The 15,460-nt window shown below is 37.9% G+C and overlaps 2 protein-coding genes across 2 annotated transcripts in view; one reads left to right on the top strand and one right to left on the bottom strand.

Annotated features, from left to right (window-relative positions):
• The first annotated feature begins 1,134 nt into the window (after positions 1 to 1,134).
• Positions 1,135 to 9,763, top strand: Pbk (PDZ binding kinase). The gene is made up of 7 exons (XM_021203781.2): positions 1,135 to 1,207; positions 3,914 to 4,007; positions 4,971 to 5,113; positions 6,013 to 6,182; positions 7,412 to 7,541; positions 8,901 to 9,074; positions 9,537 to 9,763. The coding sequence occupies exons 1-7, from the start codon at positions 1,150 to 1,152 to the stop codon at positions 9,761 to 9,763; spliced, it is 996 nt and encodes a 331-aa protein (XP_021059440.1). The 5' UTR covers positions 1,135 to 1,149.
• Positions 9,764 to 12,651: 2,888 nt separating this feature from the next.
• Esco2 (establishment of sister chromatid cohesion N-acetyltransferase 2) overlaps positions 12,652 to 15,460 on the bottom strand; it is a 16,352-nt gene continuing 13,543 nt past the window's right edge. The window contains exons 10-11 of the mRNA XM_021203830.1: positions 14,292 to 14,452; positions 12,652 to 12,812 (exon numbers count right to left, since the gene is read on the bottom strand). Of these exons, the coding sequence (XP_021059489.1) occupies positions 12,680 to 12,812; positions 14,292 to 14,452 (294 nt within the window). The 3' untranslated portion in view covers positions 12,652 to 12,679. The remainder of the gene's footprint in view (positions 12,813 to 14,291; positions 14,453 to 15,460) is intronic.

Raw genomic sequence — 15,460 nt, forward strand, 5'->3', positions numbered from 1 at the left:
ATAGCAAGCTTGTTACTTTTTGCTCTGCATTCAGCATCTAATGGGTACTTCTGTTGTCCGTCTGGACTGTTAGAATAATGCTGCTTGTATGCACGGGTTTCTGTTTTTGTTTTGTTTGTAGCAGGGTCTCACTGTTGCCCAAGTCGGTCTTAGCCTCCCCAGTGCTGATATTACAGGTGTGCATAGAGGGTTGTCTTAAAGGATGATGAGCTGTTTGTAACTTGTGGGAAGTATGAGAAGGAGACATAGTATTTATTTACCTTTTGGATTTGTCACTGGGGATTGAACTCATATCATGGCCTTGTGCATGCCAGGCTGACACTCTACCCATGAGCTACATTCCTAGTTTCTGCTAACCTTTTAGAACTAAGTTTTTTTTTTTTTTTTTTTTTAAAAAAGATGTGACAAGACATCTTCATCCCCCCCTCCCCCGGCCCCATTCGCTTTGGGTAGTTTTTTTTTTTTTTTTTTTTTTTTTAATTGAAGTTACATATTTAAAAGTTTTAAAAATTACGGGGGCTGATGAGATGGCTCAGCGGGTAAGAGCACCCGACTGTTCTTCCAAAGGTCCCGAGTTCAAGTCCCAGCAACCATATGGTGGCTCACAACCATCTGTAACAAGATCTGATGCCCTCTTCTGGAGTGTCTGAAGTCAGCTACAGTGTACTTACATATAATAAATAAATAAATCTTTAAAAAAAATTATAGTTGTTTCTATATGTATTGTATATGTGTGTGGGCAGATGTGTGCCGCATAGTGTGTATGGTGGTCAGAGGACAACTTGTGTGAGTTGGTTCTCTCTTTCTGCTAAATGAGACCCAAGAATTGAAGTCAAGTTGACAGGCTTGGCAGCAAGAGCCTTTACCCTCTGAGCTGTGCCTCTGACCTCTATATATTGTATAGCTAAAACCACAACCCCTGCTCAATGATAGTATGACCATGAGTAAAGTCATTGTATCTCTGGGCTTCAATTTTACTTTTATAAATAAAATTGTACTAAATATTTGCTGAGGTCATTTTCAGATCTCAAATTGTATATTTCTGTGATAAAATGATGTTATGGGACTCTCCTCACAAATGAGAGTATTTTAGATAGTTGCAATATAACTTAGCTTGTCTTCATTATAGGACCTAACGTGATTGCTACAATGGAAGGAATTAATAATTTCAAGACACCAAACAAATTATCTGAAAAAAGGAAATCTGGTAAGATTGCAAAAGACCTTCTCTTGTTGCTGTTTCTACTAGAAACATTTTAGTGTTTGTTCCTTTGTCATTGTCTGTAAACAGTCACAATATTGGTCATTATAACAGTGCTAACCATAACAGAGATTCTAATAGCACAGGCCAGACTTTCTGTCTACTCGCTGATGATCGTTCTGGATTTTAGAACCTGTCTAGTAATGGTCTTCTGGCTTGAACTAGAGGATAACAGGAGTTGTATTCCTTGTAGATGGGATCTAGGAATTGAGCATCAGACTTGCACAGCAAAACGTGTGGAGGTGTCTCAAAGACTGTTCAAGATGTCTTCAGTTGGTCAAATGTAGATTAATAGACATTGTGCCTTTTTCCACTTCAGTCTCTATGACTTTTTTTAAAAAATTACCTTATTACACTGGCTCAGCATATTTTTGAATTAGTGTTGTTCCCAATCTGTATTTATTAGATATAGCTGTCCACAAATGCCCTTTTTAGACACAAGTCTCTCTACAGCCTCCTGAGATTACAACTTGTGCCCCCACACCTAGCCCATGAAGATCTTTAAGAACATCTATAGTGTGCCCAGACTATCTTTTACATCAGTGAGCATCTTTCTGAGCTGTGTACCTGTTTTTCTATTCGTTCTTCTGCCACTTCTGTCATTTGATGGTATGTTTCCATTGGTTTATTTTTCTTCTGGCATGAGCCATGTTTTTTGCTTCTTTCATACCAGGTAATTTTTGATTAGGAGGTAGATATTTGATGTCATTGAGTGCTGGATTTTGTCACTCTACAGAGTGGTGAAAATGGTCTTTGGATCTCTCTACAGTGCTCCAAAGCTCATATAACTGAATGGCGATAAGCCTGCTACTTTTGAGACTGGCTTTTAAGCTTTTTTACAGACTTTGCTTGGCCTAAAAGTTAGCTGTAGTACTGAATTGTTATCCTTTAGAGGGCTTCGCTCAACTGTCTGCTGCAGTACCACCTGGTCTGGCTAGTGCTAAAGTGATCTTATTCCCAGACTCTGGTCATTTCCAGTTATTTAGCCTATTGTTTTCATTGCTTTGGGGGTCACTAAACACATGGTGTGCAGTTAAGTCAAGTCCTTAAGCGAGCACTCTGTGGATCTTTTCAATCCTCTCTCTTCTTTCTTTAAGCTCCCTTCTGTGTTCTGCTCCATAGACTTCAGCTGCCTAGTTGTTCTTGACCTCTGCTTTGTCTCTGTGGTTTGACTACTGGGCTGTTTCCTCTGTGTTCAAGCCTGGGACTGCCTTTCCGTGCTATGGGGTGACAACAGGGCTTGCTGTGGTCTTTGCTCAGAGGTCTCTGCTCTGCTCTGCCTCTTGTTATGTATCTGAAAACTATTGTATTTGGTCAGATTTTACAGTTCATGGAGAGACCAGGTCAAAAATAGGCAGTTATTTCTGACTGGAAGCAGAACTAGCTCATCTTTAATAACTATAGAATGCTCTGACTTATATTTAGATGTTTTGTTTTTGTTTTTACAGAAAAAAAGTAAAGCCCTCTAAAGGGTAACAGTGCAGTACTATAGTTCAAACATGTTTACATGGTGTGTGTGTGTGTATGTGTGTGTGTGTGTGTGTGTTCGTTCTCCTTGGGCATGTGCCATGGGGTCAGGAAACTTTGTGTAAAAGGCATGTATATACATAGTTCCAGACATGTGCAGCTTGTGGCACACAGGTCATATGTTCCCCAATAGAGCTATGAATGTGGCTCAGCACAGAATCATAAAAGTACTTAAAACATTACAAGGTTTTCCTCCTATTTTATGATTTTGTAACTAGAGTGCAATTTTGAACATGTTCTTTGTCAACTTGTCACAGTGTCACAAAGTTGATGTTCCTGGTTGATTTTGAGGACCACATTAGGACTTCCTTATGCTTGCTTGTTAGCAACCCTTCTTTTTCTCTCAATATATTTATATTAGTGTGTGTGTGTTTATGTGCACACACACACACACCCATGCATGTGGGTGCCCTTGGAGGCTAGAAGAGGGCATTGGATTCTCTGAAAACTGGAGTTACAGATGGTTATAAGTTGCCTGATAAATGTGCAGGGAATAAAACTCTGGGTCTCTCTTGTAAGAGCAGCAAGTGGTCTTGACCACTGAGCCATCATACCAACCTCAAATTCTTTATTTTCAATTCTTTATTTCATCTTTAATAACTATAGAATGCTCTGATTTATATTTAGATGTTTTGTTTTTGTTTTTACAAATTATTTATTTTTAAGTAGCCTTTTAAGAATTTAAAAAAGTGGCCAGGGAGATGGCTCAACAGGTTGACTCAAGTGTGATCTCCCCAAATAGAACCAAGTTCACAAAGCTGTCCTCTGACTTCCACATGTGTGCCAGAGCATTCACATCTGCGCACACACACACACACACACACACACACACACACACGCACGCACACGCGCACACACACACACACACACACACACACACACACACCATGTATATACACACAATAAGTGAATGGATTTTTAAGATTCATAGCCTGTAAGCCATAAAAACCAAGCCGTTTACATTAGTGTTACCATGAGAGTTGCAGAAGTCATCTTAATCAAAGGGTACCCGCACTCTATAGAAAAGACCTATGTCGTTACTAATCTTATGACAGGGCTTTAAGGCTGTTAAGATGATTTTGTACTGCTCTTTTTAAGTGCTAACTTTTTGCTTTTGCTTTTTAGTATTATGTTCTACTCCATGTGTAAATATCCCTGCCTCTCCATTTATGCAGAAGCTTGGCTTTGGGACTGGGGTCAGCGTTTACCTAATGAAAAGGTGAGGACAAGATTCCTTGCTTGGGGGACTGTGGGTCTCTTGTCCTTGGATTGGGGAAGTTTCTCATCACACTAAAGGCTACATTCCAGTTCTTAGACTCTTGATAACTGCCTGAGCTCCACCCCTAATACTTTACTTCTAGATTCCTCCTGGTAGATTATGAAAACGGAAGTAGCTTAGTCCATTTTCCTTCTAGTTTCTATAAGAAGGTGAAGTGGTAGAAAGATCTTGTTAGAACATGGCTTTGAGTGTGGTGAATGGGTATAAAATTGTTTCGTGTGGAGTTGAAATAGCTGTTAGTGAAGAAGAGCATTGGGAACCATTGGCAGTCACTGCTCCAGGGAAGAGTCAGCTCTCTTAGGAATGCAGGCCTGAGAGGGTACCCGTGCTCCAGTAGGAAGTCCTATACCCATGCACTAAGTGGAATCAGTGCACTTAAAAAATAAAGGACGCATGAAGTTAGAGGTGGTGGAATAGAAGAGGACCTGGAGGGGAGGGAATGGAAAGTAGATTTGATCAAAATGTATGTATGAAATTTCAAATAATAATAAAAGAACACTTTTAAATAGAAACCACCTTTAAGTTTCTTTAATATTAATCATAGCATGTCATAACTCATCTCTGATGCATATAGATAAATGTTAATTAAGTAGTAGGCTAACATGCCAGGGTAGAAATGTTAGAAAACAGTGTAGTAGTTCTGAGGTTTAATTGTACTTTGATAAGTTCCTAGTCCCCCATCCTTATTTGTGTCCTTTAATCCCTTCTCAGAGCGTAGATAGCAGGTGTTTTTCTGGGCATCTGGTTAAATCTTGACACTGATTTAGTCAAAGCAGAAATGTAACAGATGTTGATGACCTAAAGAATCTTATATACTTTAAAAAACATTTCTATGGAGCAAAATTTGAGTGTTGGTGTTTATAATTCATTTTGTATCTTTAAGTTTACATATGTATATTTTAGATCTCCGAGAGGGTTGTCTCATTCTCCCTGGGCCGTGAAAAAGATAAGTCCTTTATGCGATGATCACTATCGAACTGTGTATCAGAAGAGACTGACTGATGAAGCTAAGATTTTAAAAAACCTTAATCACCCAAACATTATAGGTAGGTCTGCATGTACTTTGTGGCAGTATGTGGTAGAGCAATGTTCTGTGTAGCTACTTGGTTTTGCTAATAACGTTGGGTCCACATATTGTTGGGACTCGAGTTAATGTGAGTTGTCTAAAGTAAAAATTCACATGAGGGCCTGGAGAGTTGAATTAGCAGATAAGAGGATCTGTCATGCTTGCAGAGGACTCAGGTTCAGTTCTTGACACCCACATGGTGACTCATAACCATTCACAGGGGATATACTATCTTGACTTCCACTGGTAACAGGCTTGCATGCAGTATACATACAGGCAAAATACTCATAAAGTAAATAAAAAATATTTAAAGTTCACATATTCTATACCTTTTTTTTTTTTAACAAAAGATTTATTTATTATATGTAAGTACACTGTAGCTGTCTTCAGGCACTCCAGAAGAGGGAGTCAGATCTCATTGCAGGTGGTTGTGAGCCACCATGTGGCTGCTGGGATTTGAACTCAGGACCTTTATAAGAGCAGTCAGTGCTCTTACCTGCTGAGCCATCTTTCCAGTTCCCATATTCTACATCTTTAAGCATATGTATTTAACCTTCATGGAGTTGAGTTGGAAGTATTTGTTTTGGTGCTGGTCCTGTGAAGATTTCAGGAATGTAGAATGGTCCTCATGTAGACCATTCATGTTCATTTAGATGGGCTCTTACACTATTTTCACTTTGCATTTTTGGTACTAATGGGGCTGGTGGAATACCTCTGTTTACAGAAGCATAGTAAAAGAATTTTAATCTGTGCTGCTAGACAGACTTGAAGGCATTTGAATTATTTGGGCTTTGTGCATAGTAGCTGCTTCCTTGTGCTAGTCCAGATCTGTGTTATATTAATGGAGAGTTTAATAGAAAAATGCCATGTTTTCTTAAGGGTATCGTGCTTTTACTGAAGCCAGCGATGGTAGTCTGTGCCTTGCTATGGAGTATGGAGGCGAAAAGTCCCTGAATGACTTGATAGAAGAGCGGAACAAAGACAGTGGACGTCCTTTTCCTGCAGCCGTAATTCTCAGGGTTGCTTTGCACATGGCCAGAGGGCTAAAGGTAACTGTGTCACTGTATTTTAAACAGCTTGGGTCAACTATGAAGAGATTAAACATGTGTTGTACCTGTGTTGCTGTGGTTTTAGATAGAAGATAAAGGAAGAAATATATACATAACTGGGTGATGGTGGCACACGCCTTTAATCCCAGCACGCAGAAGGCAGAGTTTTGAGGACAGGGCTACAGAGAAACTGTCTCAGACCCCCCCCCCGCCCCTCCCAATTATGTTAATTAAACACTGTTAATAGTGACTTTAGAGAACTACTCACGGTGTAATGATAGTGATGTTAGGATTACATGTTAAGGTTTCATAGGAAATTGGTTTATGGAGCAGATTGAGAAAAAAGCATTTTAAATACAATTTGTAATACATTTTAGATAGGATAGAGCTGGGCATGGTAGTACACACCTTGAATTTCCAGCAGAGGCAGGCAGATCTGAGTTCAAGGCCAGCATAGTCTGCATAGTGAGTTCCAGAACAGCCAAAGTATAGAAACATCTGAATTACTTACTAATGACTTTAAATATATATATATATATAATGAAGTGAATAAAGTACAGCGTAACCATATTGGGCCTCCTTACCACATGATAGGCGGCATTGAAATAAGCATAAGCTCTTGTGTAAGAGCAGATCACAGCAAGAATGGCCTCTCATTTCAAAGTTAGGCTCATGGTGTAGTGCTCAAATGCTGACAGATGAGCAGACAGCTATTGTGCAGCACTGTTCAAAATGTGACTAATTATTTGCAACCCCAAAAGAAGTTAATGTATAAAACATAATTAGCTTTGGATTACACTTTTACTTCTGCTTGTGAATTATGGCGGCCCATGGCTCCTGCTTTTCTTGTATTACATCAAAGTTGAGCTATTGGCCTCAAGTAAAATTGGAGTGTTGGGAAATCTTCTGGATAGAAAATTTTATGGGCTTTGAGAATTCAAACATCTTGAAGAAAATTTTTAGATGACATGGCAGGTCAAATACTTTGAAATGGACAGTTATGTCTAGTTTACAAACGGAATTCAAGTCATTTTATTTTTTTGGTGGTGTTTGGTTTTTTGAGTCAGGATTTCTGTGTAGCCCTGGCTGTCCTGGAACTTCTCTGTAGACCAGGCTGGCCTCAAACTCAGAAATCTGGCTGCCTCTGCCTGGCTTCAAGTCATTGTTTTATTGAAGGAGTTTTTATTAATTTTTCTGCTCATGTATTTGATTGCTTTTTCCAATTTTAGTATCTGCATCAAGAAAAGAAGCTGCTTCATGGAGACATAAAATCTTCAAATGTTGTAATTAAGGGTGATTTTGAAACAATTAAAATCTGTGATGTAGGAGTCTCTCTGCCATTGGATGAAAATATGACTGGTAAGTAGCACTGTTTTAAATTTATACAATTTTGCATTGTAAAACATAATAAACCTACATGGTCTAAATGAACTATTTTTGAAAACTGTAATAGAGTGTCTTTTCAGTGTTTTGCCTCCTGAGTCCCCAGCTCCTTCCCTTGCCACATGATCAATTATTGACTTCTTGGTAGTGTGTATATTTTTTGTCCTTGACTTTGTTTTAAATATGTCGGTCGGGCTCACACGCCTCCCAGTCTTCAGCCTGTGCCCACACTGGCCCTTATTAGCATGGATTTTAACTGAATGACTTTGGGCAAGACCCGACCCAATAAGCTAGAGCTTCTCCAGCTTCTCGGCATTCTTATCTAATCACGCTAATCGGGATCAACTATTGCGTCTTCCCTTTTCCCTTCAAATGTTTCTTCTCTACTTGTAATTTTATTGAAAGCCTCAAAATAGAATTTTGAAGATAAACTTTGATTAAATAAACAGCTAGTTTTTCTCCCCTATTGTTTGGAAGTGGGTATAAGCATTTTGTTTTTGGTTCTATCCTTATTTGTGTAAAATTATAGTAATGAAATTATAGTAATGAGATTATAGTAATGAAATACTGAAAAACTAATACACTTTAAAAACTGTCCAGTGAATTTATCTTCGTTACAGAATAGAATTTTTAAACATGTAAAACAAATTTTGCCTTAAGGAAGATATCATAGATATAATACTTTACTAGAAAAGGGAATTAGATATTACTAATTTAATGTCTAGGAGAGCCTTGAGTATTTGGAAGCTTAGCAGTGTAAATTTATATAATTATTGGGGAATATTTGGATCACAGAGAATTGATTCATAGTGATACATGTTAAATCAGTAGTTTCCTGGGAAAACTATATTAGCTATTAGCTAATGATTATGTTAACAAAGACAAAACTCGCCCCCACTGGCTGCACTTCCTTGTCAGCCAGAAAAGGAAGATCAGAGTCCATAAAAGAAATAAGAAAGGCAGGAACAGAAGAAAAACAAACCCTGAAAAATGTTAATATAATAATAATAAAGACAAAGGCTGGATCTATTCAAAAGTAAAAATTCAACAAGCTCGAGAAAAGAAAGACTATAACCACCAATATTAGACAATGAAGAGGCTATCAGCTGCATGTTCTACACATCTGTTAGGGCTGTTACAGACAGCTATATTTCACCAAGTTGTGAGCATAGACGAAAATGATTATTTCCTAGAAAAATATAATCATCAAAATTGACATAAGGACTAGGAAGTCCAAAAATCTGTCTAGTAAAGAAATATTCCTACAAAGAATCTTACATGGTTGGTTTTAGAAAAAAAGTGATACTAGAATGACGTAAGTTATTTTTGTTTTAGTGACTGATCCTGAGGCCTGTTATATTGGTACTGAGCCATGGAAACCCAAAGAAGCGTTGGAAGAAAATGGCATCATTACTGACAAGGCAGATATGTTTGCTTTTGGCCTTACTCTGTGGGAAATGATGACTTTATGTATTCCACATGTCAATCTTCCAGATGATGTTGATGAAGGTATAAATACAAATAAGTTTTAACATAAATCTGAATTTCTTTCCAGTAGATAAGTGTATAAAATTCTTTCCACTAAATTAGATTTTAAACAGTTAAGATTATAACAACACTGTGATTAATTGGCTAGATTTAACCCCATATAAATGAGATAGACATTGATAATAGGAAGACAAGGGTATTCCTCTCTCCACTCACAGGTTCTATCTCTCTCTCTCTCTCTTTTTTTTTTTTTTTTTTTAATAATTCTACATTGGGTAGGTAGGGTATTGAGTTGAACAAGGTTTCCTTAAAACTTTTGCTGGAGAGAAAATAGATAAACTATGGCAGAAGAGTTGAACAAACTGCCTGTGGTATAGTGGAATGCATACTGGATAACTCTCTCTTGTTGCAGGAGGGTAAATCATTGAGCTATTCCATGACCTACATTTTCTTGTTTTCATCTCTTAACTCCCTCATGTGCAGATGCAACCTTTGATGAGAGTGACTTCGATGATGAAGCATATTATGCAGCTCTGGGGACAAGGCCATCCATCAACATGGAAGAACTGGATGAATCCTACCAGAAGGTCATTGAACTCTTCTGTGTGTGTACTAATGAGGATCCTAAAGATCGCCCGTCTGCTGCACACATTGTTGAAGCTTTGGAACTAGATGGCCAATGTTGTGGTGGTCTAAGCTCAAAGCATTAACTTGTATGAGAACTGTTAACTAGATATATTTATGTAGTTAGTATAACTTATAGTAGCTAGATTCTAGAAGTAGCTTATTTTAGGACCATTGTACATAGTTAATATTTGCATAACTTTCTGACGTTTTCTTATATACGCATAACTTTATTGTACTGGATAGTCTATGAAGTTTAAAAAACTCTCCAGGTAGCTAGATGCTGACCCTACTGATTTAAACACCAATGACCCCTGTCTAAGATGACTTAATCAAGGGACCATTGCTTTGTTACAGATCTTTAGATATTCTTGCTTCTTTAATGGGTTACTAAAAATTTTCGGGGGCTGGAGAGATGGCTCAGCGGTTAAGAGCACTGATTGCTCTTCCAAAGGTCCTGAGTTCAAATCCCAGCAACCACATGGTGGCTCACAACCATCCTTAACAAGATCTGACTGGAGTATATGAAGACAGCTTCAGTGTACTTACACATAATAAATAAATCTTTTAAAAAAAAAAAAAATTTTCACTACATATGGTACAGTTATCTGTCTCCTCATAGTGTCCATCCTTCAGCTGGCCTGTCAGCCCATGTGCCCTGGAACTTGAGAAGAGTTCATAAACGTAGCTTCTAGGGTGTCTTGCCTCTCTCCACATTTACCTTCTTCTAATTTACTTTGTTTTTACTGATTGTGTCTTAAGTCTTTTAAAGTAAATGTAAGAATGAACAATAAAAGACAGTTTTAGTACCAGGCACCTCGGCATTATCTGTTTTTGATGTGTTTATCATTGGATTTGTTGAGTGAATGGTTTCTCTTAACTTTTTCTTATATATAGTGTGAGGTTAAAAGTTGTGTCAGTTGTTTGAGTCACAGCTCCTTGCAATCACCAGAACTGAAATGGTGAGACCAGGTGGTGTACCCTGACTTGGCAGCAGATAGGAAGCATTATCCTCTAGAATTTCCTGGTAGGCTCCTCTTAGGAGTGTACAAAACAGATCACTAATTAGCATGTTGTCTATCAAAAATCAAATTGAAAGTTTATTTATGGAAAAATTGTGTAAGTGTGCACACTGAGACTCAGTAGTCTTATCTGCCCCTTCTCTGATGTGTCATTTTAAATAGGTTTGCCCAAGTGACAGGTCCTACTTACTGGCCATAAAGCATGAACTGACTCAAACATACGAACTGGCACTTTTTTTTTTTTTTTTTTTGGTTTTTCAAGACAGGGTTTCTCTGTGTTCCCCTGGCTGTCCTGAAACTCACTCTGTAGACCAGGCTGGCATTGAACTCAGAAATCCACCTGCCTCTGCCTCCCAAGTGCTGGGATTAAAGGCGTGTGCCACCACTGCCTGGCTCAAACTGGCACTTTTACTGAGAGATACCCAGCAGTTCCTATAGACACCACATTTTCCATATAGCACTTTACTGTACCTGTCACAATAAACCAGTACTGAAATGCAATTCAACTTCATGCTTTACTCAGATTTACTGTTCAGTGATTTTTTTTCTGTTCCAATATCCCATTCAAATGCCACAGTTGGAGGATGTCATGGGCCTTTGACCAAGTTCAGATTTTTGTTTTTCATTGATTTTGAGTTTTAGGGTATGGTGTGTAGATATTTTGTACAACATCCTCTGGGACTTGTCTGAGAAAGATAAATACCCCTTCTGCTGTAGCAAAGCAAATATCAACACAGTACCATGGCTGTTGCTGGCAGGTACCTGCTAGTGCAATGCTCACTTTCCTCCTTTCCATTGCTATACTCTAATGTGCAGTCTGCCTTAGGGTATGTGGATTTATTGTTGTCCATAATTATCACTTCATGTGGTTCTTACAGAAGCCTGGCTACCTGACTTGGACCGTCAGAAGCTATGGGAGGAGAGAAGTGACTCCCAAGGGTTGATCTCTAACCACCATGGAGGCACCTTGAAGTGCATACATGCACACACACATACGCTAACAACAATTATAATTGATTCTCACAAGCCACTGAACAATGAAATGCTAGTAAAACTTTTAATAAAACACTTAAAGAGATTTTGTGCAGAAAATAGCATTAAAATGTTTGCATAATTATAATTTTTAAATTTCCTTACTATTTTTGGAATACAGGCAAATTAGACTAAAGATGAACCAATTTTACAACAATAATACAAAAAAACAAAAAAAAACAAGCCCTCTTCCTTTATGTCTCATACCAGATATCAGTTAAATGACCTTTAAGAATTGGAACAACCTGAATTTTCTGTTTTACAAATGAATATCCAAATTCAGAAAATCTGAGTACATTTAGGTGTAAAGAATTACAGAATATTCCATAAGGTCATTATGTTCTTGGGACCATTAGTCTTACTCATGACTTCAATTACCTAACAGCATTTTCATGTAATAATAATTTTTAAAAAATCAGATAACAGTGCCAGATAGTCTTAAATTTTATAAGCATGCTTTTGATTAATTTTCTAAGGGATTATGGAATTATTTTATATAAATGGATATGAGATAATTCCTATCTTATTAACACATCAGAAATTCAAAATACATTTTAAGTATTCTCAACTTGGCTGCTACAATATGCTTGTAGAGTGGGGTTGCTACTTAAGGAATTCAGGAATTAGCTCATGGCCGGTGTTTAGATTCTACTGATGGAGCATGAGACAACCATGGTCTAAAAGTGTGTTCATGTATTCCTTATAAAGTAGCCCAGTTTCTGCAAAAGCCACCTTGCTGTGAAGTTTTTCAAAATTAAGAATTTAGAATGTATACAAAGAACTTTTTTCCTTTGCGTCCCAAACAATCCTCAACAAATTATCTAACATATAAAGAAAAAAATCTAGTATGTACATATGTACAGTCTTAAATTTTTCATTCTGCTACTAATCAGTTTCTATCTAGCTGAACTTCTCCACATAGTACCAGATTTGTGGTTACAACTGGCTTTAGCTATGAAAATTATATACAAGGAAATTCGGGGTGTTGCAGTACTTGGTTGCAAATAATTTGCCATCTGGTGTTGGGTCAGAAAATGCAATTTCATTAGTGCTGAGGAAACAGCCAAACATGAAGCAATTCCTACAGAAAAAAAAAGGGAAAAGACCATTTATAAACTAAAATTTTGGATTTCAATGAAACATCAATACAACAATATAAGTAATTGACTAAAACTATTATTTCTGATAACAAAATGCCTTGGATTTGGAGATGAGAAACTCAAAGGTCCAGAGAGTGAAGGAATGAGAAAACTAAGAAACATAACCACTATACAATGTGATCCTGCATTAAAAACAGAAACTAGTGAAAGGTATTTGAAATAAGTGAGGAAAACAAAACCTGGTCTACCAGCTAGATAAAGATGATATTGATACTAAGTTTCTTGAACTTGACCATTCTGTGGTTATGTAAGAACATAAATGTAAGAAAAATAAATGGGTATATGTGTGAGGCTGGGAGATAGAAGAAAGAGAATGGCCATATAGGCTCATATATTTGAATACTTAGTCCCTAGCTGGTAGAACTATTTGGGAAGAATGAGGAGGTATGGCCTTGGGGGAAGAGTGTCATTAGGGACTAGTTTTGATATTTCAAAAGCCCATGCCATTTCCAGCTAGCTTTCTCTGACTCATGCTTGTGGATGAGATATGAGCTCTCATATACTGCTCTAGGACTGTGCCTTCCAGCCTGCTTACTGATGGTTACAGACCCTAACCCTCTGGAACCATGAGCCCCCAAATTAAATGCTTGCTTTTATAAGTTGCCTTAGTCATACTGTTTTGTCACAGTTAATGTCTGTAACTGAAATAGCACTGCTCTTATAGAGGACTAGAATTTGGCTCCCAGTACTCATATCTGGCTCACAATTACCCAGCTCCAAATCTGATATTCTCTTTTGGCCTTCAAACACTGTACCCACATGGCTTATACTCACACAGACATGAATACACAGACATAAATAAAAACAAAGACAAAATGAGGGGGGCATAGTGGTGCATGTTTGCAGTACTAGCAATTGAAGCAGAAGGACCAGTAGTTCAAGGCCAGCCAAAGCTAATATGGGACCCGATCTCAATCATGAACTCCATCTTTAAAAAAAGAGGCTGGGTGGTGGTGGCACACACCTTTAATCTCAGCACTTGGGAGGCAGAGGTGGGTGGATTTCTGGGTTCCAGGCTGGTCTACAAATTGAATTCCAGGACAGCCAGGGCTATACAGAGGAACCCTGTTTTGAGAGAGTGAATGAGTGAGAGAGAGAGAGAGAGAGAGAGAGAGAGAGAGAGAGAGAGAGAGAGAGAAAGAAGAGGAGGAGGAGGAAGGGAAGTGAAGGGGGAAGGAAAGGGGGAAGGGAAAGGGAAAGGAAAAGGAATTACACTTTAGTTTGGCATGGAATGTATATCAAGTGTTTCCTTCTAATGTTAACATCTGCTTTAGTCTGACTTTGACAGTATTTATAAAAAAGTGTTTTAGTAAAATTCTGTTTTGCTCGTGAGCCAAGGAAGGTTCTGGAAAAGCTAACAAGTCATTGTGCAAGGTCTAAAAGCTATTCTGTCTCCTTACCTGACAGTGTCAACCAGTCGTCTTGCAATGCGCTTTCTTCTTTTTAGTCGGAAGACCCAGATTCTACTTATTCCACAAATTGCAGGTTCTGGTACATCTGAACACCGCCAAGCTCTAGAACATTCTTTAGTGGCACTTGGTTCTGACAGGACACGAAAGGCCTGCAATGACACACAGAGGTGTCTACAGCTAAACACACAGACAAGTTGACTTTTCTTTTAAAAAGCAAACAAAAATCTATACTTTAAACAAAGCCTGATTATAGTTAATCTACAAAAAATAATATTGTTACTCCTTAAATCATATTTATGCGTATGAGTGTTCTCTCTGCATGTATGTATGTGCACTTTGTGCTTGATTTCTGCAGAGGTTAGAGAAGGTACTAGATCCCCTACAATTGGAGTAACCAATGGTCATGAACCACAGATTGAAATTAAACTAGAAACCTTCAGCACAAGAAAGGATACAACATGGGGAAAGAACTTAGGAGAAAATATCTACGTCAGAAGGTTAAAGTCTAAAATATACAAAGAACTCAATTGAATAGCAAAAAAATAACCCAAATTTTAAAATGGAACAATGGTTCATCAAGATGGTTCAATAGGAAAAGTACCCGCTGTACAAAACTGACAACTTAAATTTCCTTCCAGACCTCACAGTGGAAGCAGAGAACCCCACACATGCCACAATCTCATACATCACGTACACAATAATACAATTTTAAAAGTGGGACAAGGGCCTGACTACACCTTAAAAAAGGCCTACAAGTGTCTCACAGGTGTTTGAAGAAATGTTCAATACTACTATAACCAAGGAAAATGTAGATGGGAGTATGGAAGTATCCCAGCACATGTTAGGATGGTTATTATGTAAAAGTAAAAAGTCTGGGACAAACTAGGGAACAAAGGGAACCCACATGGATAGCTGGTCGGAGCAGTCAGTAGTGGAAATAAGAAAGTTTCTCAAACACACCCAAATTAAAGTAACAAAAACCATGACTCAGTGCACCCACTTCAGAGTATGTCGACAGAAGAAAATGAGGGAAGTTAAGGATGTCTATGAGATTCACTACAGCTTCACACACAAAATCCAGAACACAGAAATAAGTGAAAAAAAAAAAAAAAAAAAAAAAAAAAAGAAGTGTCCATCAATGAATGAATGAAATAAAA

Source organism: Mus pahari, chromosome 8 (genome assembly GCF_900095145.1).
Source record: "Mus pahari chromosome 8, PAHARI_EIJ_v1.1, whole genome shotgun sequence".
Classification (NCBI taxonomy): Eukaryota; Metazoa; Chordata; class Mammalia; order Rodentia; family Muridae; genus Mus; species Mus pahari.

Coding starts and splice junctions, on each gene's coding strand:
- Pbk (XM_021203781.2), top strand. CDS start 1,150: ATGGAAGGAATTAATAATTTCAAGACACCAAACAAATTATCTGAAAAA. Junction 1,208..3,913: donor ATCTGAAAAAAGGAAATCTG/GTAAGATTGCAA, acceptor TTTGCTTTTTAG/TATTATGTTCTACTCCATGT. Junction 9,075..9,536: donor TCCAGATGATGTTGATGAAG/GTATAAATACAA, acceptor CCTCATGTGCAG/ATGCAACCTTTGATGAGAGT.